General features: G+C 41.1%; 1 protein-coding gene across 1 annotated transcript in view; it reads left to right on the top strand.

The window, feature by feature from the left end:
- The window catches only part of FMN2 (formin 2), a 160,460-nt gene that overhangs the window by 9,420 nt on the left and 123,422 nt on the right, over window positions 1–27,618 (top strand). Inside the window, exons 2-4 of the mRNA XM_077925750.1 lie at window positions 10,787–10,953; window positions 21,921–22,068; window positions 25,870–25,931. Of these exons, the coding sequence (XP_077781876.1) occupies window positions 10,787–10,953; window positions 21,921–22,068; window positions 25,870–25,931 (377 nt within the window). The remainder of the gene's footprint in view (window positions 1–10,786; window positions 10,954–21,920; window positions 22,069–25,869; window positions 25,932–27,618) is intronic.

Below are 27,618 nucleotides of genomic sequence, written 5' to 3'. Positions count from 1 at the left end.
CTCAAGTCTTTTCCAGTGTGTCTTCATCTCCATTAAGGGAAGGAAGGCTGCTGTCTGTTTAGCCCAGAATTCCCTTTTCTGCTTGGTAGCCTTTTCCACACTATCAGAGCTCTTTCACATTACTTGCGACCTGATTATCTTAAATAGATTCAACCTGGGGACCTATCACATGCAAACTATGTGCTGTACCTCTGAGCTATGGTCCCTTCTCTCAGCTATAAGGGCCACAAAACATCTAAGGCAGAGTTTTTGAGCTTTCTCTCTTAGTTAACAACGGGAACCCTCTACTTTGCTGTCTTTGTGGCCAGCAGAATGGCAAGTCAGGTGCTAAGGATGCTTTTATCACAGGGACTAAGTGGGAAGTATTCCTGCTTGAATGAGCTGCAGCTGCAGAGCATGATCCAGAGCTTCCCATTTACTGCAGATGAGTATGGCTCCTCATTGTTTGCTGTGTTTATTTTAGAAGGTTAAATTTTCTTGTAAGCTGCCTTGGAAGGATTTGTATCCTGAAAGGTGGGATATAAATAATAATTATTATTTGCATGCCCGTAGTGTGCATCTCCACTGTTGTGGTTGTTATAGTCAATATGTAATCTGAAGCATTTCTTTTCAGTTTAGCTGTTCCCTGGGGCTTTTAGCTCTGATCTTAGTAACAGCAGGCAGTGAACAAATAGCTGGCCTAGTTTACAGTGCTGTATAGTTGGGCTTTTTGCCATGTCATTTTTTTTTTAGTAGTCCACGTGTTCTTTTCTGGTTGAGGATTTTCTAATACATGACGTAAATGGTAATGAGCAACTGCAATCACAAAGTTTTCCTATATAATCCACTGCAGTAAACTTCATAAGGAATGTTCAGATGAGCTACAAGGATTGTGAGCTGTAAACAGCACCAATGTATTATAAAAAGATCTTGGCTATTTTAGGAAGGAAACACGCAATGCTGCTGTGCTAAAATAATATCTTCTGTTTTGGCTTTGAAGCAGGGACCCGTGAATCCTTTGGCTTGTGTGGAGTTACTCTCTCAACCAAAATGAGTGTTAGTCAAATGTGGGATGACTCTTGCTTCTTTGTGACTAGATACTATGTCGCAGTGGTAAGATCTAAATGGGAGAATGAGAAATCAGATGGGCTGGAAGGATTGTGTCAGAAAACACACCAATAGCACGTATCCTTAGGGGGCTGACAGCTCTGATTTGGTAGCATCTACATGACCAGCCACTGCCTCTTAACCTGACTTGCCTCACAGGTTTGCTGTGAGGATTAAATGAAGAGGCAAAACCATGTTCCACCACCTTGTGCTCCTTGGAGAAGAAGGTGGGCTTATAAATGCAATGAATTGATGGATAAAACAATGATTTTCTCATCTCATGGAAGATGAGATATGAGCATCCACAATGGGATATGAGGGACAAGAATAGCTATCACCTTCTCAGAAAAGTTGATGATACAGAGTTATGGGAGTGGCGTGGGTGAGGAAAGGCATTCAAGTTGGGAAGATTACTTCCTTTTGTTCAAATGATGTGGAATAAAATAAAGGGAGTGCAGCTGAAAATTGGGTGGGCAGCAGTGTGTAATTTGTGGGGCATTCCCCCCTCCCTCCAAGCTGGGATTGCTTATAAAAATATATTGAAAGACAGGTGTTTGTGTGCAGAGGAGCACTTCCCCTTTAATAGGATACCCCATTCCCTTGGAGGGGCAGGCAAAGGCTTTTAACGTCCCCTCCAACCATGACTAAGTGTCTAAACAACTACATCCCTGTGCAGTTATGACAAAGGTAGGTGTGTGTGTGTGTGTGTGTGTGTGTGTGTGTGAGAGAGAGAGAGAGAGAGAGAGAGAGAGAGAGAGAGAGAGAGAGAGAGAGAGAACCCAGAACCACCCCTTTTACTTTTGCTGTTTCTCAACCCAGGGAAAAATAGCACTGCTGGAAATTGATTGTTTCAGTTTCCAAGGGATTTGCTCCCGCTCAGCTTTTGGTTTCACATGGTCTAAAATAATCAATCCAGAATATCAACAATAAAGCCAAAGAACATATACCAAGTTAAGAAATTTCACCATTCTGTGGAAGAGAATTCAAACATTAATTTGAATTGTGTCTACATTGTATGTCACTGAAGCTGCATAAGAGTTGTTTCCACATAACTTTTTAACACAACAGGAGTAGCAGGCTGGAAAGGAACTCGATAATTTACCCTGTTTATTTAGTTCTTCAAAATAGTGCTGTGGAACAGGAGCAACAGAGAATGGCTTTCCCCCCTTTTGTTTCTGCCCTGATTCTATGTTACTAGTAGCTATTGACTGGTGATTAAGGAAACAAATAACCTTTGGTTCCACCTCCATGTTTCAAAGAATGTGTCAGCCAGGCATCTGCATTCCAGCACCTAATCATGCAATTTCTTTATATAATGTGCTTATTAGGCATAAAACATTGCTTAAAAGGAAGTCCCATTCTCAACTGAGCAAGTATTGAATATTATTATACTATTGTACATTCCTTACCCTTATTTATTAATTATATTTATCAATTATCAGCATGAGGTACTGTATAATGCAATATCAAACACTGAAATGGAAGAAAAAACCTCAAACAATTTATAGTAAAGCAATCTAATAGCAACATCCCTAAATGGCAGTAAGTTCCTCGTTTAGTTTCATTTGGGGGAGAGATCACTCAAGACTTGTGGCATTTATGCAATGTTTTGATTAATTTACAAATAAGCAAATATATTCACTTCTTATTATTCTACAAATCTACTCCCACGCACCTAGTGGCAGAACTAAGTTTGAGAGTGTGTGTCTTAAAAGCAGCGGCTCAGTCCAACTAGTTTTATCTTGAGGTCTCATTATTTAACTTGTGTAAGGTTAGCAAAACTATAAAAATTTTAAAAAGTAACTTTTCATTTATATTTCAATACTTTATCTTCAACAATATATAACCCTCTCTCCCTCCCCCCCCCCAACACACACTACAGTGGTCTCTGGAATGGCTCATATTTTTTTGTTGAATATTAGTTTGTCTTGCCTCTTGGCCTGCGTGCTTAAATGCTGAATGGCGGCCTATGAAGACACACTATTTGACATAAGTGTGTTGGGTGCCTCATATCAGAATAAGTCACCTCCCTCTACTTGACGGCTTTTACATTCTAGTGACTTCTCACATTCTAATCCCTCAAGAAACATCTCTGACTATTTTCTACCATCCCTGGACAGCTTACCTGTGATCTCCATAGTAGAAGCTGCGGCCTGGCAAGCAGACTTGCTCACTGGCTAATGGTGACTATTGACCATAATCCTCCTCTTTCTAAAGCCTTTACATCAATCAGTAACCTTACAACAATACATCTCTAAAAAAAATAAATCTTCAAAACCTAAAGAAAGGTTTTCAGATCCAGATACAGGGAATTGAATGAGGCTGGAGGCATTCCATGTTTGTTGGGCATGTGTAAAGCCTCATCTTACATTTTCCTTAAAGTAGGGTTGACATTGACAGGAATCGGCTGGTGTAAACAGTGTCTGGGCAGAAATCACTGAAATGTCCGGGGAAATCTGGACATATAGCAACCGCTATCAGCAGCTCAACAGCTTTGGCCAAAAAGCAGCTCAACAACTTTTCTGTCTGGATTTTCACTTTTTGAAATACAGTGGTACCTTGGGTTACATACGCTTCAGGTTACATACTCTTCACATTACAGACTCCACTAACCCAGAAATATTACCTTGGGTTAAGAATCCTATGGAATCCTATTCTTCAGGATAAGAACAGAAATCCTGCAGTAGCGGTGCAGCAGCAGCAGGAGGCCCCATTAGCTAAAGTGGTGCTTCAGGTTAAGAACAGTTTCAGGTTAAGAACGGAGCTCCAGAACGAATTAAGTACTTAACTCGAGGTACCACTGTATGGCAACCCTACTTAAAGTGTATGGTGGATGGGAGGAGTGCCTACTCCTTCACCAACTGAGGACTGTTGTGTCTGTTAACATGTGAACTGGAGCTATGTTAAAAGGGGCGGAGGCTGAAAACTTTTGCTTTTTAGTTGAAAGATGGAAAATCAAGTTCTCTGAAGCAGCCAGGCACCTCTACTTTTTGTCTTCCCTCTCTCCTGTTACAGTCCTGCAGACAATTGTAGTTTAAGGAGATCAAATTCTTCCTTTTTTCAGTTATTATTAGAAGATGCCACTTGTACTATAGTTTTAGGTGAGCTGCTGTAGATAGGACATTTCAGTTTCTTATAGCTTGCATTACGTATGAAACCTTTGATCAAAAGCGATAGCCTGCTTAATCAGAACAGTTTTTTTTGCAAATATTGCTTGAATTACCTCTCAGTTGCCTTTATATTTAGAGCTATTGATGTAGCCAAGGATCAATGTTTGTATTCAGTTTGTCTCTTGTGATGAATGCCCTCTGTTCTGGGGCAAAGTGGTGTCACTAACCGCAAATACGTAAAAAGACAAAGTTGGCAAGTCAATTGCTGCTATTTTTATCCCTTAGTAATCAGACTGTAAAATCTGATGTTGAGCGTTTGTTTCCCAAGCTTCCACTAGCAACTCCTTCTGCTTGGTTCCCCTGCCCCTAGCAACGCCTTTGTTGCTAACTTGCTATTCAGTTTAAGATGCTGCTTTGACTTCAACTATCATAGGCCCATGTGTTCTGAAAGCTCTATACAGTGATGATTTGGGCTTGAACAATCTATGTCTGTTAAAGTAAAGAATCCCAGTGTAGAACTAGAGAAGTGCAGCTGAAAGGAAATACAGGGAAATTATTTAGTAGATAGCAATTTTGCTGAGGTTGAAATCATTGTAATTGCTTTTCGTCTTGCCCGTAAAAGGAATGTGATGCATAGGAGGGCTGCTTCATGCAAGACATTTTTCAGCTGAGCACAGACATAAACATAATAGTCACAGGCATTGCACTGATTACCATCATTCAGCTTTACCCTTTAAAATTCACGGAAGTGGTATCCATAAAGTGAAAGTCATGCTTTAACAACATATGTGATGCTCATGCATTCTGTACTGAGAAATATGTACCAAAATAAAAATTCTGAAAGAAGCAGCCCTGAGATACAAACTTAAAATACCTACAAAAGTGTAGCAGAGCTTGCTAACTTTTCCCTACAAAAAAACAGATGGTTCCATAGGGCCGGACCAGCCATTAAACAGATGCCACATTTGTCCTTTAAGTGGGTACAGAGCAACTAGCTTCAGAATGACTTTGCTGTCTGTACCTACCATGTGAAGGGTGGTATCAAGGTAAGACACACATGTTACTGAGTCACCTGTGGAGGGACTAGCAGGCAAATTGTTCCTGCAAGTAAAAAGGCACAAGTAAAGGGTTGCGTTTAACTTTCTCTCTAGTTCACATTTAAATCAGAAATGGATAAAGTAATTAATTGGTTTGAGTGGTATCAAGCTGACATTCTTTGGAAACTTTTACATAAATGCTGCCATTCTTATGGGATTGGCAAAAAGTCAAAAATGTTCCATCTCAGCCAAGCTACCAAAATTGCATACTAACTCTGTGAACAGAATTGCACGGAGGAATTCCAGTTTGTTTACTATGAAAATAAAGTTGTGTGTCTCTGAACTGCAGCCAAAATATATGAGTGAATTTTGGGTGGGAATGTATATTTCTCTTCTTCTCTCCCCACCACCGCTATCAGAATTGTATCCTGAGTTTGCTGTTGTTCAACACATCCAGCTTCTTTTTTAACTTCATTCAAATTCGGTATTTCTGCTTGAATAAACATATTGTGATAGACGGTTGCAAAGCAGCAAGGAAGAAAAGCTAGCTTTGAAGCTTCTGCAAGGCACCTTCCCCCAAGTACTGAATTTTCGATCACAACAGCCAGTTCCAAAAAGATGGGATGCTTTATAACTGAGCATCTATAAAGTGAGGTGACTAGCTCAGCTGACAGGTGTTTGTGTTGGGGAGCAGAAGTAAAGTGTTAGAAGGAAAAGAGCTGCACGTGCCTTGTGGCCCTATGAACTTGCCTACTGCCTTCAAGTGAAGTAGGGACACTGTCACCAGTGTTGATGTAAGATTCAGCTGATGCTTCTGTGCAGAGAACTGGTGGGGTATGGTGGGGGCAGGGAGGCTACCATATTAGTTGGGAAATATCTTATGTTTGTCCTTCTGAGAAACAGATCTTCAGTAAATAGCAGAAATGTGTTGAACCTCTTAGCACCTCCCCTTAATTTACACAGCCTTTGGGATTTCTACAAGTTCAGATCCATTGTGATATTCTCAGTTTATAGAGCTGGTGCTATAGGAGGATTTTGATTTCCACTTGTTACATAACCAAGCTGTGCACAAAACAGCCACTCTATTGGGAGCAGCCCTAAGGAAACACCTGCCCTCAGACAGAGTTCAAACTCTTCATCTCTCTTTTAAAAAAGAAACAACAACCCCAAAATTTGGAGAGTGAAGTGAGACTAGACCAATGAAAGGCAAAGCAATGGAGGATTATGTGAAGCCCCTTGCAGCAGAGAAATTCAGCAAAATTAGTTCTCAAATCCATGACAACTCTGTGATATAATAAGTCCATCTGCAGTGAATCATAAGCCTGCTTTCATGTCATCTTTAAAACATGCAGGGATATGTGGCAGTATAGAATCATGGGGAAAAAAGGTAACTTAAGGCTCTACGTGCATTCTGTGTGGGGCTACCTTTGAAGGTGACTTGGAAGCTACAACTAATCCAGAATGCGGGGGCTAGACTGGTGACTGGGTGTGGCTGCCGATACCATATAACACTGTTCCTGAAAGACTTACATTGGCTCTTGGTGCATTTCTGAGCACAATTCAAAGTGTTAGTGCTGACCTTTAAAGTCCTAAACGGCCTTGGCCCAGTATACCTGAAGGGGCGTCTCCACCCCCATCGTTCAGCCCAGACACTGAGGTCCAGCACCAAGGGCCTTCTGGCGGTTCCCTCACTGTGAGAAGTGAGGTTACAGGGAACCAGGCAGAGGGCCTTCTACGTAGTGGTCCCCACCCTCTGTAACGCCCCCCCCCATCAGATGTCAAGGAAATAAACAACTACCGGTAACTGACTTTTAGAAGACATCTGAAGGCAACCCAGTTTAGGGGCGTTTTTAATGACTGATGTTTTACAATTTTTTTATGTGCTGTAAGTCTCCCAGAGTGGCTGGGGAAACCCAGCTAAATGGGTGGGGTATAAATGATAAAAATGTTATTATTAAGGCTCATCCACACTAATTGTCCTTTGCACTTTCTAGCTGCAGGTCCACACTTTTCCGGTCTGTGTCCAAGCGCTCCCTGCCCCACTGCTCTTTCATGCTTTTGACACTCCACGGAAAGCTTGAATTGTCATTTGTTCTGATTCAGCATTAAAGAGCCGGCTTTCCTGAGGAAAGCAGCAGGGGGAAAAAAAAAGAAAAAAGAGGGGGGGAGGGCTTAGAAATGGACCAGGAAAGTGGAGACCTAGAAAGTGTTCCTAGAAAGTGTGGTGCAAAAGGTAAGTGTGGGTGAGCCCTTATTTTTCAGTACCTCCTTTAAAAATGTTGACGCTCTACAAACCATGATCCTGTATATCTGCCTTCAGATTGTGCTATGGGGCACGTTGGGCAATGACCATTTATTAAGCAATATAAAATATGTTGGTTCAAGGGGGGAAACATAGGTATTAAAGGAGAATTCCCTGGATGCCAAGATCCAGGTTTGGGACAAGTACTCTTTGGCGAGAGAGCCCCAATAGAGATTTAAAATCACAAAATATTCAGCAAAGTAAAGTGTGGAAATATGGGCTGTTAACCTTTTAAAATATGCCTTTCTGAGTTCAGTCCAAAGTTCCCCTCTTTCCCCAGCATAAGGAAATACAGTGGTACCTCGGGTTAAGAACTTAATTCGTTCCGGAGGTCCTTTCTTAACCTGAAACTGTTCTTAACCTGAGGTACCACTTTAGCTAATGGGGCCTCTCACTGCCGCCGCGCCGCCGCCACACGATTTTTGTTCTCATCCTGAAGCAAAGTTCTTAACCCGAGGTACAATTTCTGGGTTAGCGAGTCTGTAACCTGAAGTGTCTGTAACCCGAGGTACAACTGTGCCACACATTTTGCAAGTTAAAAATGGTTTACTTACAAACTTTCCAAAGGTCAGATTCATGTGCTTCAGAAAAATTGCAGTTCCTAAGAACTTGAGAGCCTGCTAAGAGCCATGTGGCTGGAAGAAGCAGCTCAGAACTCCTCTCACGTTGAAGTTCACATGTAGACTGGAGGAGGACAAAGCCTTGATTACCTAGTTCCACCCAATGTGAGCTGGCAGGACAGCTTAGTCTATGGCCTTACCCTCTTCATGCATTAATTAGACTTAAGGATGTTGGTTCTCCCATAAAATGTCAATCTCCTAAACCATATTGACATTGTAAGTGGTATTCAGTGGTAGTCAGCTCAGAGTAAACCCACTGAAATTAATATAAATGACTACCTGAGATTTAGTAATTCTAATGTGTCTACTCTGGTTAGGACTTAGTTACTTCCTCATTCTCCCAGTCCTTTCATCATCAACATCCCTTCTTACCAGAATCCTATGCCTCAGAAAAGGCTTTTGATCCATGGTAGAGTATGTGCTTTTTATGCATGCAGCCTGAGCTTCCCTAGAATCTCCAGCTAAAGGAATGGTTAGGAGGAGTACCTAGGAAGATGCTTTCTTGTGTCTATATCCAAATGGACCATTGGTTCTAAAGCAGCTCTTGTCTGTATGACAACAGTTTTCAACCTTTGCAATGCATTTTTTGCCTATATGGGTCTCTATGTCCTATGGTCTGTTATGCCCCCTTCTGGAAGTTTGTGGGAGGGTTATTTAGTCTTTTAAAATAGCAACACCACAAAGCCATACATGACAACACACATCATTCAGTAATGTTGAGCTGAACTACTCTGAAAGGCTAGGGGTGGTCAGAAGAACCTGGATCACCCTGCAAGATTTTGCAAGAGTATCCCAGAGCTAGCACATTGAGCGGCCCTTGGCCACCCAAAGTAAGGCAGAGGACTTAAAAGCTCTTTCTGTGTCAGGTAACCCCAAGCAGCCCCAGCACAAAAGGAGCTGTTAAGCTCTTTGCCTTGCTTGGATTTAGCTTTCACAATTCCAACCTGCCTGCCTTCAACTGCATATGGTTGAAATTGCACAAATTAAATGTGTATAAGATGTTATCATACTGTACTTTGGCTCAGTTGAAAGTGATTTCTTTAATTCTTCAGCATCAATATGAAACCAGTTCACATGACTCCAAAAAGAGTTGTAGCATTTTGGACTGACTGAGAGGAATAACATTGTCAAGCTGCTCATTTCATGACTTGTTTCAGATTATTACTTATATCATCTTGCAGTTTGCCTCTCATTAAGGAGAATTTCCTTGTGCATAAGCAACAATAAATTGTGGTGATTCATTCCAAGCTGATTAACTGTACCAGGCATTCAGAATATCAAGAATTATCATGGTAAATAATACCAGCAAGCATCCAACTCTTAAACCTAATGCTCAAAAGAGCTACCCCTACAGAGGTAAGGCTGTGATTTACCTCACTCCTGTGGTAAACACATCCATATTTTTTAAGTGTTCTGAAACAGTTAAAATATTCAAAAAATATTTTTAGTTAAAACATTATTTCATCCAACAATCTCAGGGCTGCCTTTATTGACATAAAGCCCTATAAAGGTTGAAACTAGGACTGTGCGAAACCTTCCCAGCATTTTCACAAGTATATCCACCTTGCCCCCAGAGTGTTCCTGCACGTTTGTAGATTCAGGTAGGTAGCCATGTTTAGAACACTTATCCAAAATGGTGGATGTGAAATTGTCATGATGGTATGGTTTTCTTTGCTTCCCGAGATCAGTTTGTGCTTGGTAAACCATGCAGGACAGTACGTTGATTCTTAAAGATAATCTTGCAAATTGGCACAGACAATTTAAGGCGTATTCTCCCCATACTAAATATTTCCCGCCAAGCCATGGGCCCTCCATTCTCTTGAAGGCAAAATTTGGTGGAAAATCTGTGAATCAGCAACCCTGGTGTATTTTAATGTCTCACTGAACTAGAGGTAAAGCATTTTTCACTTTTGAGATTCCAGAATGGCTAATAAAAACAGCTAATATATAATGTTGTTGTTGTTGTTGTTGTTGTTTAGTCGTTTAGTTGTGTCTGACTCTTCGTGACCCCATGGACCAGAGCACGCCAGGCACTCCTGTCTTCCACTGCCTCCCGCAGTTTGGTCAAACTCATGCTGATAGCTTCAAGAACACTGTCCAACCATCTCATCCTCTGTTGTCCCCTTCTGCTTGTGCCCTCCATCTTTCCCAACATCAGGGTCTTTTCCAGGGAGTCTTCTCTTCTCATGAATTGGCCAAAGTATTGGAGCCTCAGCTCCAGTATATAATAGCAATATATAATAGCAAGATTTATTAACATGTTGTGTCAAGAGGAGAGCAAATGATTGAGTGCCTTTTTAAAGCAGCAAAACAGAAGCTTCCCTTCTTCCTCCATGCTGCCATGCCACCATGGCCATTGTGACCAAGCCAAGGTCCTTCCACAGAGCATCCAATAGGCCTTCTGGGTGGTTCCCTGAACCTGCTATATTTCTAAGAGGCACCTGAGAACCAGTTTATACAAGCTGCCCTGCCAAGCTGAAGGGTGTACACTGGTTGGAGTAATGTTTTCGCAAGGAAGCATCTTTTTGGCTTCACTTTGATTGTGACTTTCAACCACTAAAATGGTTGTTCTGTTCAAATGGGTTGTTGGATTGTTACCGTTTATTTAACATTTAACATTGATTTTTGCAGGTCGAACTCTGCTGGAAAAGCTATCCAGCCAGCAGGACAATGCACCTCAAGAAGAAGCAGAGAAGCTTTGCTCTTGGATCATTGCAATGGGTCTTCTGCTCCCCTTCAGCGATTGCTTCAGAGAGCCATGTAGTCAGAACACACAACAAAGTGCACCAACTTTTGATGTAAGTCACATTCTTGGGAGTATCTATCCGGGACTTTAGTGATAGTTCACACATTAATATTCATAATGGCTTGACCCTCTGTGGCAGGATTAGGTGTGGCCCATTTCCCCTTGTGGCACCCTGCCTCTGGAACTCTCACTCCAAGGAAACACAAGAAGAAAAGTAGTATATAAATGCTTAAAATAAATAGCGGAGCAAACTAAATCCCTGATCTGCCTTGCTGGAAGAGATCTGGATGAGTTGGATATGTTGCTCAACCTAGCCCTGCCAGGCTTTGTTGGTCTCCAGTGACAGGGAAAGTCCATGGCTGATGGGGGAGAGGCCTTCCTCCAAGGAGACCCCAGTGTGCTTCTCCCAGTGTTCCTGCACAAATAGTAGTAGTCAGCAGAAACCTCCAAAATGGGACAGGAAGGGGGCTAGTATAGGGTTCACTGGATCCTGAGCTATTCCTGATGCCATCACATGGTGACAGTAGGCCCAGTACAGGATTTGGTGGGTCAAATAGGCAATTTTTCCTGCCCTGCCCATCATTTTTCATCATGGCCAGTGCAAGTGTTGGGGGCAGTGGATGCAGCAGTGACTATGCCCCATTAAACCCCACCACTGCCAGCCATTTGGTGTGAATTACAGTCTTAATATGTCAATGTAAGCCATTACAGATCCAGCAGGAGAGAGCCCCTAGTAGCAGGGTTTAAACTCACAAAAGACAAGCAGCAGTATAAAATGGGAATATAAGCTGTTAAACCTTTTCATATCTTGTTTAGTTTGCATACAGCATCCCCCCCCCCATTTTCTACCCCTCATTCAATGAACAGACCACACACTGCTAAGTAAATTTAAAGTTCTTTACTTACAGATTCAAAGGTCTTGTTCCTACCTTTATCCAAGCAGCAGCAAGAACACAGGCAGAATACTTTTGGGTAGAAAGTACAGAAAGATAGCTTCAAACATTTGCTCTAAGCTTGGAGCTTGCTTAGACATGTCCTCCCTAGGCATGGAGAGAGGGGGAACAGGAAGAGAAGGCTTCACTTCCTCTCTTATCAGAGAAGTGGGAATGTGACCTGTGTTTGCTCAAATATGTATATTGACCCTTACATATGTCTACAGCACTCCTGTGTAGAATATATAAATTGTGTTTGGATACAAATCCCAAAACTTTCAGGCTTTTGTGTATTATGTGAGGTTAGAAAAATATTTTCCAAGTATAAGCCTAAAGGTATCAAGAGTTGCTCCAACTGGGGCAATCAACTCTATTAATTGGGGCAGACTGTGGGAGAAATTTTGAAGCAAGGTTGCATTCTGGCTCCCACTCTTTTTAGCTTTTATATTAATGATCTGGTGCCATATTTAGGCAATGCAAACTCCCCCTCTCCAGTAATTAGGAACAGAAGGTCTTAATATTGTTGTAGGCAGATGATTTAGTACTCCTCTATCTTTCATGATTGTGTCTCAAAAATCTCTTGGAGTTGTTTGCCACATACTGTATTCGGAAAAACCTGTCTATAAATTACTCCAAGAGCAACCAAGATTGTGATTTTTGGCAAACACAGTCCTAGGTATAAATGATGCTTTGATCGGCAAGCATTCTCATTTAAATACCTGAGTGTACTCTTTCGTGAAACCCTCTCTTGGAAGCGTCATATGGCGGCACTGAAAGTCAAAGCACCCAAAACTTTAGGGGCACACTTGAAGTTCTATTACAATAAAGGAGGGCAGCTGATTGAACCTGCTCTAAATATATTTGGTAGTAAAGTGCTTTATCAAATGTTCTATGGTGTTGAAATCTGGGGCTCTGATTTTAACTCCATGAAAGTTTGGGAAACATTGCAAAATATTTTTTCGGAAACTATACTCTTTGCCATCAGGAATATTAGCAGCTCTTCATACAGAATACAGCTGGTCAACAGTTAAGGCAAGAGCGGACTGTGCTCAGTTAGAATATATTTTTAAAAATTGCTGCTATGCCTATTGAGCATTTTCCTGAGCTGTGCTACATGGAATTGGGTGATAACCAACTCTGGAAATCAGCTTGTCAATATGTTTTAGAGTATTATTATTTTCCAGAACTGAGCTCTGCTTTGACCTTGAATAAGTGTCAACTAAGGGATTGGATCTTCTGGACAGAACCCAGAAGGGACCGATACCTTATTAGAAACACCACGTTTCCCCCTTGCTATCCATTCTTGAGAACAGGGCATCTCACCAGATTCCTTAAGAAATGCCTTTATTGAGCTGCGTTTCCAAGTGATGCCCACTGCCATCTTGGATGGCTGCTACAACAAGGTCCCATACACAAACAGACTTTGTATTTGTGATCAACCCCAGGTGGAAGACATCACTCATTATCTCTTAAAAGATAAAGGTAAAGGTATCCCTGACCGTTAGGTCCAGTCGCGGATGACTCTGGGGTTGCGCGCTCATCTCGCTCTATAGGCCGAGGGAGCCGGTGTTTGTCTGCAAACAGCTTCCAGGTCATGTGGCCAGCATGACTTTAAGACGCTTCTGGAGAACCAGAGCAGCGCATGGAAACGCCGTTTACCTTCCCGCCGGAGCAGTACCTATTTATCTACTTGCACTCGATGTGCTTTCAAACTGCTAGGTGGGCAAGAGCTGGGACCGAACAACCGGAGCTCACCCTGTTGCGGGGGTTCGAACTGCCGACCTTCTGATCGGCAAGCCCTAGGCTCTGTGGTTTAGACCACAGCACCACCCGCATCCCACCATTATCTCTTAGCCTCCCCCTTATACAGAGATCCAAGAGATCGATTTCTGAAGCCTTTTTTCACATGAGCAAGCAGACACGCCCTGACAGAAATGGTTTAGCTTCTTTTGAGTGGCACTAATAGCTTTGTAACACAGAGAGTGGCCCTCTATGCACTAGGGGGGGGGAGTGTCAGGAAAACAGAGTTAGGTAAAATCACTATAAATTTTGATTTTAGAAGTTTAATCTCAAATCAAGCTGGATTTGAGTTTGTTGGTGTCTCTGTAACTTCCCTCTCTTACATCATGGATGTTGCCAAATTGGATTTTAAAAAGGTAAAATAATATTAGAATTGGAGCTGGCTGAGATGCATAAGGAAAACTGTTTTAATGATCAAGAACTTGGCAAAGTCTTTTTTATATTATGGATTTTTATATTAAGGATGCATGTTCTGTATTATTTTATTAATACTATTGCCTGATACAGGTTTGTCATGGCTGTTGGCTAGAACTTATGAACTTGTAGTTTAGGTAATGAGCCCTGTCTTCTTGACTAAGGAAATTAAGGGCTCCTGTATGAAAAGGGGGCCTTACACATTGGTTGTGTTATGACTGGTCTTTGAAATTCCCATCTAATACATAGGAGAAGGAACATACCAGCCTAGCCATCTTCAGTTGCTCTATTTGATCCTATCCTGCACAACAAAGCTTTCAGCATACCTTAAGGGTAAAAGACTGTATGCTTATTGGGAGGGCTGGGGGTTTCAACAAGATCAGTGCAGTGCAAACACACTAGCAGAGCCAGTCCAAAATACAGTTCTAGTTGCAGGAATCAGCTAGATTGGTAAAGGAAAAGTGTTTTATATGCGTTGTATATGCGATATAACACTGTGACACCAGATGGCACTGTGGAGTCCCATCTTTCTACACCGGATTTCCCTTTATGAGTTTTACAACGTGTTTAACTGAATTGCTTCTTTGATGTGTCTTGATTCAGCCACAGATACAAATACAGAAATACTTATGGGCTTTCTGCTAGTTGGACAACCCTGCTTTTAAGAATAACATGTTCTAGATCAGGCATCCCCAAACTCAGCCCTCCAGATGTTTTGAGACTACAATTCCTATCATCCCTGACCACGGGTCCTGTTAGCTAGGGATGTTGGGAGTTGTAGTCCCAAAACAGCTGGGGGGCCGAGTTGGGGGATTCCTGTTCTAGATGATCCACTTGGTTCTCTGTGATACTGTGATTGTTGAACATCTAAGAATTTGAAGATTCAAATGTGTCTTTATTCTGCAGTGCTCAACACTTTTACTTTGAGAACACTGACTTTGCAGATTTATAGTGCTGGTTTCTTTATTCAGTTTGGTGTGTACTTCTTACCGTAATTATATTTTTGTGTTCTGGATGCTCTGAAATGCTATATTCATAGATGATAGTATGATGGCTGGTTGCTTCTTGATCTTTTCAAAGGTATGGATGGAATTCAGTGTTGTACTCTTCTGATCCTTTCATCAGTGTTTTTGCTTATCAGGTGAAACAATCCTCTTTCCTCCTCCCTGTGTGCTGTTTGAAGGGTTCTCCCAATGCCCCCGGGGCCAATTGCAAGAGCACAGGTGATTCACAGGAAGGAGGAGAGAGAGGAAAGCCACACTACACAAGCTGAAGTCTTTGTGTATGACTTTTGCTGATGGGATTTAATAGTTCAATCCCACCCCACATTTTATCTTATGGCACATTCCTCTTCCTTTAAGGTGAGATATATATAATCTATGAAAACTGGTAGGAATTTTTAGATGGAACTGCATAATGAGGCTTTCCAGTCAGGAGTGCCAACTTAGCCCCATGACCATGGGTGCCATGCAATGTGCATCGCCCTGGCACCAAAAATTGTGGGTGCCCAGCCCCTTCATGAGGAATTTTGTGGGTTCTCAGGCACCCAGGGCTCCAGAGAGTTGGCACCCTGTTTCCAGTTGCCATGCTGATCTAGATGTTGCTGTTTGTTTTTGATGATCAGTGTTTGTCCTTTCTTGCCACAGAGTTGCCTTGCAAACAATGGATTTTTTCAAGTATTTAAAATCGTAATGTTTTTTCCACCCACCCAGAGCTCCCAAGACAGGAAATCATCTGACTCCAAACTGAAAATGGCATTGCTGAGTATGCTCATGAATGCAGTTTTCAGCTAAAAGCAGTACTTGTGCATGTCTGTAGATATTAGAAGGATTCTTATTTTTCCATTTTGCAGCAACACTGAACTTCGTTATTATTAAAAGTTGTGGAATTCACTCCCATAAGTGCCCTCTCCCAATATATTTGCATCTTAGAAACTTCTACTTACAATTAATATAGGCATCTACCACTTTTGCAGTAATACTAGTTCATAAATGAAATTTGTTGAGGTGTTAGATACCATCTTAAAAACAAACTCCTCAATATTCAATGATGTGGATTTGGCAGGTGTCGAATACCATACTATTTCAGGCTGTAGATCTCTATTTCATATTTTGAAACAAAATGGATTATTTCCCCAAGGGTAAGAACCACAAAGTTTATATACCATAGAAATAGCACGCCACGATCCCCAGCAATTATTGCACCCCAAGTATACATGGGGCTGGTTCATCCCATTAGGAACAAACAAAGCTGCTTTATATTATTATCCAGTATTCTTGATATTTTAGGTAGGCCATGCCTTGGAAATTTAAATTAGCAGATTATTTGTCACTTCATTGACAGGCAAGGGATAAGATGGCACACCATCCCAATGTATATACTGAAACTGTCCAGACTAACAGTTCATACCTTCCATTTTAAGCGAGACAGCCACTTTGAAGGTGCCCTGGGCTTTACCTTCACCCCAGGATGCCCGCAGGATTTCATGCAGCCTGTGGATGGGGGCTGTGGAGGCATGAGAGTTCCTTCCCTTCCCCACCAACATGGTGCCCTTCTTCTCTAATTCAACTCCCATCAGCCCCCAGGAGAGGGGCCTGAACACGCATGTGAAACGGAGGAGCCTCAGCCGCAATTGGCCTGAGTGGCTTATGTGTGCAAGAGGGGGGCCTTGCTGTTGGCACTGAGACGCCCACACAGGATGTCCCTGTGCGGCTGCCATAGCATGTGTGCTCAAAGGAGGCCTCAGGTTGCCGTGGCAGCAGTGACAGTTTCCCCCCAGCTCTGCTACATGCCTCTGAGGGGCAGTTTGTGAGTTGGTGCTCCTAACTGACCTTAGCACCACTGCAGGCCATTGAGGACAAGTTTTACCTGGAGAACAAGTTTGTCACAGACCAGAACTGAGTTGTGAGTGGGGGAAAAGGAGCTGCTTGTGGGGTGAACGCACACACTGTTCATTAATATTTTGAAACATTTTGTCATGCAATGTGTACAATTAACATGGGATGCATTCGCAGCTACAGGATGGTGGTGGTGGTCATAGGCAATAGGAATAGGTACACTTATGGAGGAAAAGAAGCGTATAAATATTTGAGTCATGATGCAGAGGCAAAACCTCGAGTTCAGAGGCAGTCTACCTCTTAATGCCAGGTGCTGTGGGGGAAATAGAAGGGGAATGTAGGCATGCCCTGCTTGTTGGGCTTCCGAAGAAGAAGCATTTCAGCAGGAAAAAGGATTCTGGATTAGGTGGAACCAATTTGCACTGATCTATCAGCAGACTAGGAATTCATGTGTCTAGGGGAGGGAAGCAGACTTAATATTGCGATCTGCAAAAATATTTTTTTCTGGGGGTGGGGGGAATAGCACGCCAAAAGGGCTCAGCCCCTAGGAGATGGCGCCCCTGGTGGAATGCCCTCTAGAGTGAGGTGTGTCTGTCAGGAGTAATCTAAAAGCATGCCTGTTTATCTCGGCTTTTGCTGAAAGGAACTGTTCTTGGCAACTTTGAGATCACTGCTTAAGATAACGGTTTTAACTGTTTTTGCACTTTTAAAAAGTGTTTTATCATTGCTACCCTGGGCTCCTTAGGAGGAAGGGTGGGATATAAGTTGAAGTAGTAGCAGAAGTAGTGTCTGCTACCTGATGTGGTTGCCTTACTCTGACTAATCACAGGACTGGTCCTGATGTATCGCCTTTTCTTCTGAATCCAGTGTTTTCTAAAATGCTTTAACAGAAGTATAGTGTCAAGATCAATTTAAGAAGGATGTTGACAAGCTGGAATGTGTGCAGAGGAGAGCAACCAAGAGGATCATGGGTCTGGAAACTAAGCCTTATGAGGAACGGTTGAAGGAGCTGGGTGTGTTTAGCCTGGACAAGAGGGGACTGCGAGGAGACAGGATAGCCATCTTCAAATATCTTAAGGGCTGTCACATGAAAGAGGGAGCACGCTTGTTTTGGTGTAGTGTGGTGTAGTGGTGAAGAGCGGTAGTCACGTAATCTGGGGAACCGGGTTCGCGTCTCCCCTCCTCCACATGCAGCTGCTGGGTGACTTTGGGCCAGTCACACTTCTCTGAAGTCTCTCAGCCTCACTCACCTCACAGAGTGTTTGTTGTGGGGGAGGAAGGGAAAGGAGAATGTTAGCCGCTTTGAGACTCCTGAAGGGGAGTGAAAGGCGGGATATCAAATCCAAACTCTTCTTCTTCTTCTTCTTCCTGCTCTGGAGGGTAGGACTCGAACCAATGGCTTCAAGTTGCAAGAAAGGAGATTCCGGCTAAACATTTGGAAAAACTTTCTGAAAGTAAGAACTGTTCAGGAGTGTAACAGACTCCCACGAGAGGTGGTGGACTCTCCTTCCTTGGAGGTTTTTAAACAGAGGTTGGATGGCCATCTGTCATGGATGCTTTAGGTAAGATTCCGGCATTGCAGCAGGTTGGACTAGATGACCCTTGAGGTCCCTTCCAACTCTAAGATTCTATGATTCTATGAAATATGTGTTGAAGTAGTGCAGCTGCTCCCCCTGCAGTAGTTTTGCTGAAGAATAATCAAAATAGAGCTAATGTACGCAGAAATTTTTGGCATAATTTTTAGTTGATTAGAAGAAAGCAAACTTGAAGCATTAATAGCAATCTCTCCTCCTTGTATCCTGTAATTTCTGTTCAGTGTAGCCTCTGTGTAGTTTTCTGTTTTCCCCAGCTAATTCAGTACTGCTGACTAAGGCTCCTTCTAACATCCTTATAACCAGTTTGGGCAGGTCTGTATGAATCGATCTCAGTGCTATTTCTATCGCATGTTAACCCTTTCAGGGCAGACTGTTTTACCTTTGGCTCTTTTTTCCCAAACCTGTGCGTGGCGTTGTGAAGAGGCACCGGCATTGCATTGAGTTGCAATGACTTTGCTGCTTATATGCGCTGTAAGACTTCAGTAGCTACTCATTTATTCATGAGATGAGTCTGTCTACGTCAGTAAAGATACAAACAAGATAATGACACTCCCTGAATTCAGCTTGGAGGTCATGTACACTTGTTCCTGGCAGTAAGTACCATGTGAGCTTAACTGTTAACAATGCAGCAACTGAATTTTCATCGATGGCTAGGTAAGAAGCAACTATTTTGTAAGCTGGCATGGAAATATATTTGATGGATAACTTAGGCTGTTTGTTTATATGTAATGAAAAGAAATATGGTACCATTCCTGATTCAGATCTGGAACAGTACCTTCGGCTTATGCAGGCAAGTAGCTTGCCTCACCCATGTAGGTTACCTCTGCAGTTTTAAAGAGCCAGCCAGAATTGCTGTGTAAGAGTATATGTACGCATGCATCATTATTTTGTTGATAGGTATATATATATATATACCAGGCAGAGAGGTTGTAAAGCTACCATGCCTTTTAAAAAAAAATCATCTGTTTTGTTTTATTAGTGGGCAGATTATTAACTGGGGAAAACTGGACACTCCTTACATATCCAATAATTTGTCTATGGTAAGAGAAGGGCTTGTCATCCTGGACTGCACTGCAAAAGACATATGCTGAGTAAAACTTGTATTTAGCAAATGAGATGAAAGCACAGTGGGGCCAACAATATAGAAAACTTTACTGCCTTGTGCACTTTTCAAACAAGCTGGTTTGCCATAAGAATTCTTATTGTTGATATTGCAGTCAGTACTGTTATGCTAAGATTTGGTGTCTTTATTTATTCTCAACCTTCCACAGCCCTGCATACTGTTTTGTTTTAGAAAGTTTAGTGTGTGGTGTAAAAATACGTAAACCTGTAGTCTGTAGATGTGCAAATGCTCCTCTTCATTTTAGAGTGCAAGGAGATTAGAGATGGTAGACTCGTTGAAGCTACTTCTAAAATCAGGTTTATAAAATCCCCCAATTTAAATTTAGCTAGACCTTGCTTGAATTTCATTCACTCTTCATTTACAATTGAACATATAATTCTGTGCCTTGATGTAATGTAAGAGGGTTTTCTCTGAAAACTAAATGCTATTATTTTGTGACTGAGGGTACTGTTGGTGTCGAAAATGCACTGTTATTCAATAGTTTGCTTCATTTATCCCTGTATCATTTGGCTAACAATATAAGTCAACATTGCTAAATGCAGCCATCTGCATTAAATCCCACTGCACTTTAGAACACTAGAGACAAAATTGTCTAAAGCAGCATTCCACCCCTTCCCCTGTTGATGGTGCTAATAACACTAAAGTTAAACGTTTTCCTTTTAATAACCCTATGAGGCAAATCGCCATTACTCTTATTTTATCCATGGGAAAACTGAAGCTGAGATAGTGAAAGGCACAGGGCTAACCTGGTTGCCCAAGCTGCCATTTAATTCAGCTATATACCCATCAGTTAGTGCTGTCATCAAATGTTTCTAATTTTCAGTTGGTTATAAGTCAAGCTGTCTGTCCCTGTCTTTTTAATTTTCACACACAAAGGGTCACCACCCCCAACTTGCTTGACCACCATTACAAATAAATTATGGTAGTTACTGGTCTTGGCAATGCCAGTTGTTTCATATGGGGCATTAAGTAAAGCTTGTGTGGTCTGTCTTACTCACGAGGAAGGGCCATAGCTCAGTGGTAGAGTATCTGCTTTGCATGCAGAAAGTCTCAGGTTCAATCTCCAGTACTCTCTCCGAAACACTGGAGACCCAATGTCAGTCAGAGTATGTAGTATTGAGATAGACATGTCATATTGAGATAGACATGTCATTCGAAACCGGCGGGACCAGAAATTCACGGAAGACTGGAGTAAATTTGCGGACTATTTGAAAAGTATTTGAGAAGATCAGACGACGTTTGTAGGTTTGCAAGAAGTTTTGTGAGGAGTATTATTGGAAGTATTGCAAAAATGGAGAAGGGGAAGGATGATTTGTTAAGAGATGAAAAGGCAATATAAAGTTAAGAAATGCATAAGAAGTGGTTAAAACGAGGAGCTGATGGAAGTCTAAAAAGATTGTATGTGATAAGTTTAGTGGTACATTTTATAATTTATATGTTAAAATCAATAAAAATGATTTTTTAAAAAAGAGATAGACATGTCATTGGTCTGACTTAAGGACTCAGCTACATTGGTAAAGAAAAAACACTTTATATGCGTTATAATGCTCTAACACCATATGGCGCTGTGGAGTCCCGTCTTTCGCCAATGGGATTTCCCTTTTTGAAGTTTGCAACCCATTTACCTGAATCACTTTTTTAATGGGTCTAGATCCAGCCTTAGTTTAATGAAGCTTCCTTGATTCATATGGTTTTTCATTTCAAAACGTGTATTTTGCCCTGTCATCTGTTCATCAATCATGCAGAAACATTTGCAATACGATTTTTGGTGTAACTGTGATGTTTATCTTATTTTTTAGTTGTTTTGTTAATAGTGTTACATAGATGGTATTTGTTTTATTTGGGATTTGGGATCCCCCCCCCCAGAAAAAAATCTCTTATTGGGTCAAAGGTCAAATTATTGCTAAATTATTGCTGAAATTTCAAGGTGCAGTGCCTCTATCCTTTTGTTTTAAACATCAATAAATAACCTATTTATTACACAGCACATTCTTGTACCATGGGCTCACAAAATGTTTTCATTCCTTTAAGGGGTCTGTTTTGGAATGCATTTTAGAATTATCTGAAGACACCTAGTTCAGAAGTATTGCCCTGAAATATTTGTACTTGGCCAAATATAGCTATGAGTTTTCTATTGCTGCTAACTCTGAACCAAGAATTTCAGGTAAACCTTTTTTTTAAAAAAAACAATCACTGGGAATTTCATGAGATCAAAGAAAGTACTGATGTAGCACTGGGTAACTAAATAGACATTGGAGGCAATAGCTTTGGAACTTGAAGAGATGTAATATTTATTTTTATTTTGTAAATAATTACAGCAAGATCAGCTTTATACTTGGGCTGCAGTCAACCAACCCACACATTCATCAGATTACATTGAAGGAAGATTTCCAAGGAGAATTCCATCAGTGTGGCCCCCTCCAAAGCCTCCAGATGAAGGCCAGAGAGTGAAACATGCAGAAACAGGTAAGGCCTGAAAGTGCAAATAGAATGTGTTACTTAGCTTGGAATCATGGGTTTAGATCCAGAAACATGGTACAGTGGTGCCCCGCAAGACGAATGCCTCGCAAGACGAAAAACTCGCTAGACGAAAGAGTTTTCCGTTTTTTGAGTCGTTCCGCAAGACGAATTTCCCTATGGGCTTGCTTCGCAAGACGAAACATCTTGCGAGTTCTTGCGAGTTTGTTTCCTTTTTCTTAAAGCCGCTAAGCCGTTAATAGCCGCTAAGCCGCTAATAGCCGTGCTTCGCAAGACGAAAAAACCGCAAGACGAAGAGACTCGCGGAACGGATTAATTTCGTCTTGCGAGGCACCACTGTAGCTGTAAAAATTTAGTAGTGGTGCTTTCCCATAAACCTGTGCAAGAGCTAACAAAAGTGTGATGTGCAACGCCTTACGGTAGCACACGTTTCGAGTAATAGTTGAAGAGACCACACAAGGTTTTATGCAGTCATGTGAATTTCAGTTTTGTTTAGTTTTTCATGCAAGGATCTTGTACCAAGTCAGAAAAAGCCCTTCTGTGCACAGAAGAGGGCTTCCATTCATGGTAGCCTTGCACCTTCATATCCAATCTAATAAATAAAAAAATTTAAAAAAAATTCAGAAAGTATAAGGCATGCAAAATATTATTTAATAATCCAATAAATCAATTATCGCACTGAATGGGATTTTCTAACTGGATCCCTGGATCCAAACCCTAAAAGCTATCCAGTGATGCCATATATATTGCATATACTTATGTACAATTTCCCCACAATGCTATGAGCAGAAATGATATTAAATCAGCAGCCTGTGTGATGTCATGTTTTGATTTTTAGCAGGTCACCCAAATAGTTTGGCTCTTGATTATACTGCACATTTAAAGTAGAGATGAAACAATTTGGTATTGGCTTTTATTGTCCAAACTGATGTGAGTTAATAAAATTGCTCCTAACTGAAAGTAATTTTGTGAACTTTTTTTACATGCATGCTAATAGAAGATGAACAGGGTAAGTAATGTTAATGTAATGTAATGTAAGAAAGTTATACTGTATGTAAATGAGAATAAATGATATATGTTAACAAGTCAGATAATTGTTGTAACCTATTCAAAAATATCAGTCCTGGGGGTGGAATCCAGCTGGTGTTGCTCTGCTAGCAGAGGGCATTTCTCATTAGAGTAAGGAAGGAGGCAATTTCTCTCCCAAACAGCCCCCTTCAGATCTGCTCAAAACTTATTTTGGGAGAGATGGAAGGTTGCAGTAAAAAATGCCTCCCTTCGTTTTCTGCTAATGGATGCTTTCCATCATCAGAGCAAAACCAGCTGGATTCCACCCAGAAATGCTAATGGAAAATTAAACATCTTAATGCAAAATATTACTCTACGGAGGTTTCTTACTTCCTTGTTCTACTGTTTCCTACTTTGTTGTTCCACTACTTGTTTTTCAAGGCATGTTTCTAAAGTGTATACAAAGGTACATTTGTATGTACATTTTGCCACTGGGATTATATTTTAAGCTTATAAGGTTTCCATTTCAACAGTAGCAATTTGATTTTGCATCAATAAAAATACTTTAATTGCAAGCATGTATGTGCAAGTGCATTACAGGAGAGAAGCTGGTGCTCAAGTTTAGATGATGCACATGCTTGCGATAGAAACTTCTGTCAGCTCTGTGAGCTTTCACTTCACCCACCTCCAGCCATTGTCAGAGCTCTTGTGATGTCACAGATGACAGATGATTTTAGTAAAAACAGGTCCTATTAAAATCTATGGGACATATTTCTAAGTAATGCAATCTGATCATGGTATAAAATTATACTAAGCAGGAGAGATTTCAAGCATCTTTAATATAGCTGTGTGCCTGCCTGTTGGCTGCTGTATCACAAATGCCAATTGCATTCTGTATCCTGGGAAACCAATTAGTATTCACCCTTTCAACCAAAGCAATGGCACTTTAAACAGCTTTTGAAAAAGCAAACTGGCCTGACCTATGTGAAATATAAAAATCAGAAAGTATAAGGCATGCAAAATATTATTTAATAATCCAATGTGAACACATTTGCTTAGGTGAGGAAAAACAGATGGAAATAGGATAGCAAGATTTTACAAAGATTTAGGAGATACTGCTGACCTAAGAATCAACAATAAATCATAGAGAAACAAAGTTACTCTTACTTATTGCCACAATTCACATGGCCCAAGTGTTTGGTGTGGGGGCACTATACTTGAGTCCAGAAGTCCTGGACTACAAGCTCATCAATGGCAGTTGCTTTGGAAAAATGGAAGCAGATGGGGTATTTTTACCCAAGCATTTGAGGGGTGAGTCTCTCCTGAATTACTGACATTGTCACTGTTTGCTGCAATGCATTGATTTAGATGCAATAATGAATTTTGATTTAGATGTGGATTGTGTTTTTGCATTGTCTTTATTTAGTAGTGAGATTAAAGTCTGATGATGATCAACTCTAGTTCTTCCATGGTGAAAATGTCACATGGGAAACTGCCTTATTCTGAGTCAAACCACTGGTTTATCTAGACCTGTGTGGGCACCAGCTCTTCAGGGCAACAGGCAGAGGTGTTTCTCAGTTCTGCTACCTGATTTTTTTATTTTTTAAAAAAAGTTGGCTCACACCCAAGATCTTCTTGCTGCATAGCATGTACTCTACCACTGGGGCATAGCCGCCTTCAGTTGTGGCATATTGCTGTTATAAAATGTTCTACATAGCACCTTTGGCCACATGGAGAGATAGTCGTCACCTCTAGTCTCCAGTTATGTTGTCAAATGCCTGCAGTTCCAATCAGGACAGCAGGGTAGTCTGGTACTACTTGACTCACCAGACAAAAGGTCACAGGTGTCAAGCTGGCCACACAGCGCTGCTATGCAAAGGTTTTAAACGAACCACCACTTGTTACATTGCTGTGCCCTTCCACCCAGAGACAGACACAAATGGAGGAATACACTCCTCAAACAATAAAATTGTATGGTTCTGATATACAATTTCTACTTTAAACTGCAGTGGGATAAAATCTGGATTTTCAGATAGTTTTCAAGTTTGTTTATTGTTGCTCAAGATGCATATTACTGATAGTAGAAATAGTAATAGTAGCAACAACAACACAACAATTTGTTTATTACCCTTCAACTGAACATCCCAGGGCTGTTCACACAGAGAGCCACATTTTAGTTATTTTCCAAAAAAAAGATTGCCCAGGATTTTAACTGATTTTATATCTACTGCTTTTTGTATTTTTACTGTTGCTACAATAATTGCTTTTGTTTTTGATATTTTTCATCTGTTTTATATTTGTTTTGTGGTTCTCTTTTGTAGGCTATCTTGAAAATCTAGACTAATAAAACTATATTTTTAAAAAACTGCAGAAAAGTACAAAATGAGAATGCAAAAGACAAAATAAAACAAAAACAATTTGATTTGATTTTGACCTGTTTTAGGAGGTAATTTTATTATTGTTTGATTTTATACTAATGTTATATATCTGATGCTAGCCGCCCTGAGCCCCTGAGGGTGGGATATAAAAAAACGTTTATTATTATTATTATTTTCATTATTATTATTATTAACAAAGCAATTATGCCCTTACACAGAGACATTAAAAAGGCTATAGAATGTTAATCACCTGAATGACTGGTTGAAGAGATATTTTTGACTGGTGCCTAAAGATAGGTAATGAAGGTACTAGGCAAGCCTCCCTGGGAAGAGCATTTCACAAGTTAGAGTATAGTTGCTTCTAACAGTGAAAGTAACTCTGAATATTTACTTTCCCATCTAGGAAGTGAAACTGCCACTGTGGCAAGAGAGACAGAACATACAGAAGATGTTCGACAGGTACAGGTAAGTTCTTAGTAGGAGAATAAACCTGTGGTTTGAACCCAATGACAACTTATATTTCATTTCTGAAGGAAAATAATATTAATTTTACAAGTGGCTAAGGAAAAGTTAATTTCTTATATTTATTATAGTGGAAGAATACCTACTTGGTTGTCTGGTGATATTGGGTTGCTGTCTTGTGAGATTCCTGAAACTCATACCATTAAAATTATACAGAATTTTGAAAAATAAGATCATGCTATGAATTAATCTTAACTCTTGTCCAATTCACATATGTGCATCCTTCATAGATGAAAACTTTAGGTTACTGAGCCCTTGATGACTCTCCGCTGTATGTGTGAACTGACTCAGTTAGAAATACGTCCTGTATTTGAGGAGATGTGAAGTGATATGAAAATGGTGATGATCTGACACCCCAAAAAGTACAATCTAAGACAGAAGTAGTACATTACTCCTCTGTGCATTCTTTTCAAGGAATCTCAGTGGTGCTCAGAAAGTGATGCTTTTCTTGCATATTCTATATTGCCAGCAGCGCTGAGGAAAATATATAACATATCTCTGCCAATCCACTCTAGGACTCTCCGGCACCAAAACAACCAAAAAACCCACAATGCCCATCCTAATCTGGTCATTCTTAAATGGATATATGTGGTCATCTTATTGCAGGCTTTGAAATTACCCCCTGGCCCAGCAACTCCACAGTTTTCAGTTGCTGCAACAATAGCCTCTGATGGTACCTACTGGCAATCTGAAACATTTGTTAGTGAAAGTGTTCTTTGTGCCATACACTTAGCTGCAAACTCTAAAAAGAGGCACCTGACTCTTCCTTCTTACTGCTCTTCCTTCAGGAACTGTTTTTGCTTAAGAGATTTCAGTAGGAGGTCATCTATGTGTGGGACAGGTACAGAGCCAGAATAGTTTCACTGGAGACTCCCCGCGCCTGTCTAGCTCCATGGAGCAACTCCTAACCCAGGTAATATATAGACAGGTCACTAGCCTGCAGCCTCAGCCTTATACAGTCATGCATACAATCTCAAAATGCACAGCTCACATCAGGCCCACACAGAGAGGGGGAAGCCGGACACATTTGCTCCAGGTCTCAGAGAGCTAAGCTGGTTGAGGAGGCCTACCAGACTTACACTGTCGTACCAAGACAGTGCCTCCCAGCTGACTAAATGGGCAAAATGCCTGTGCCTGTCCTTATGCACTGCAAGCCTTCAATAGTAAAATCGGGACTAATAAGTACTAACATGTAGTGTCAGATCAGAGTAGGCAGTGGTGTCGCGGTGGCATGTCTCATGGACAAGACTCCCGCCCTGGGTCTCAGATAAGCTCTGCATAGGCCTGGCTCACATGCATACTGTTGTAACACTTATCAGCCAGCTGAAAAAGCTTGTGTCTTTATTAGTGTCTTTAAGCAGAGGCTTGACAACCATATGTCAGGAGTGCTCTGATGGTGTTTCCTGCTTGGCAGGGGGTTGGACTCGATGGCCCTTGTGGTCTCTTCCAACTCTATGATTCTATGATTCTATGATTCTATGAAAGTACAAATAGTATGCATTCAAACTGTTAAGTGTGGCTTGCTGCTGCAATCCACTTTCTGTTTGTGTGTGCTCCCTGTACATGCAGTGAGGTATTTTCTGTGTATGGTCAGAGAGACGTTCTGTCCTGTCCTTTTCAGTTCAATCTG

The sequence above is a fragment of the Podarcis muralis genome, chromosome 3, assembly GCF_964188315.1.
Source record: "Podarcis muralis chromosome 3, rPodMur119.hap1.1, whole genome shotgun sequence".
Classification (NCBI taxonomy): Eukaryota; Metazoa; Chordata; class Lepidosauria; order Squamata; family Lacertidae; genus Podarcis; species Podarcis muralis.
The sequence above is the reverse complement of the archived record's forward strand: the minus strand, read 5'-3'. Positions and strand labels throughout refer to the sequence as shown.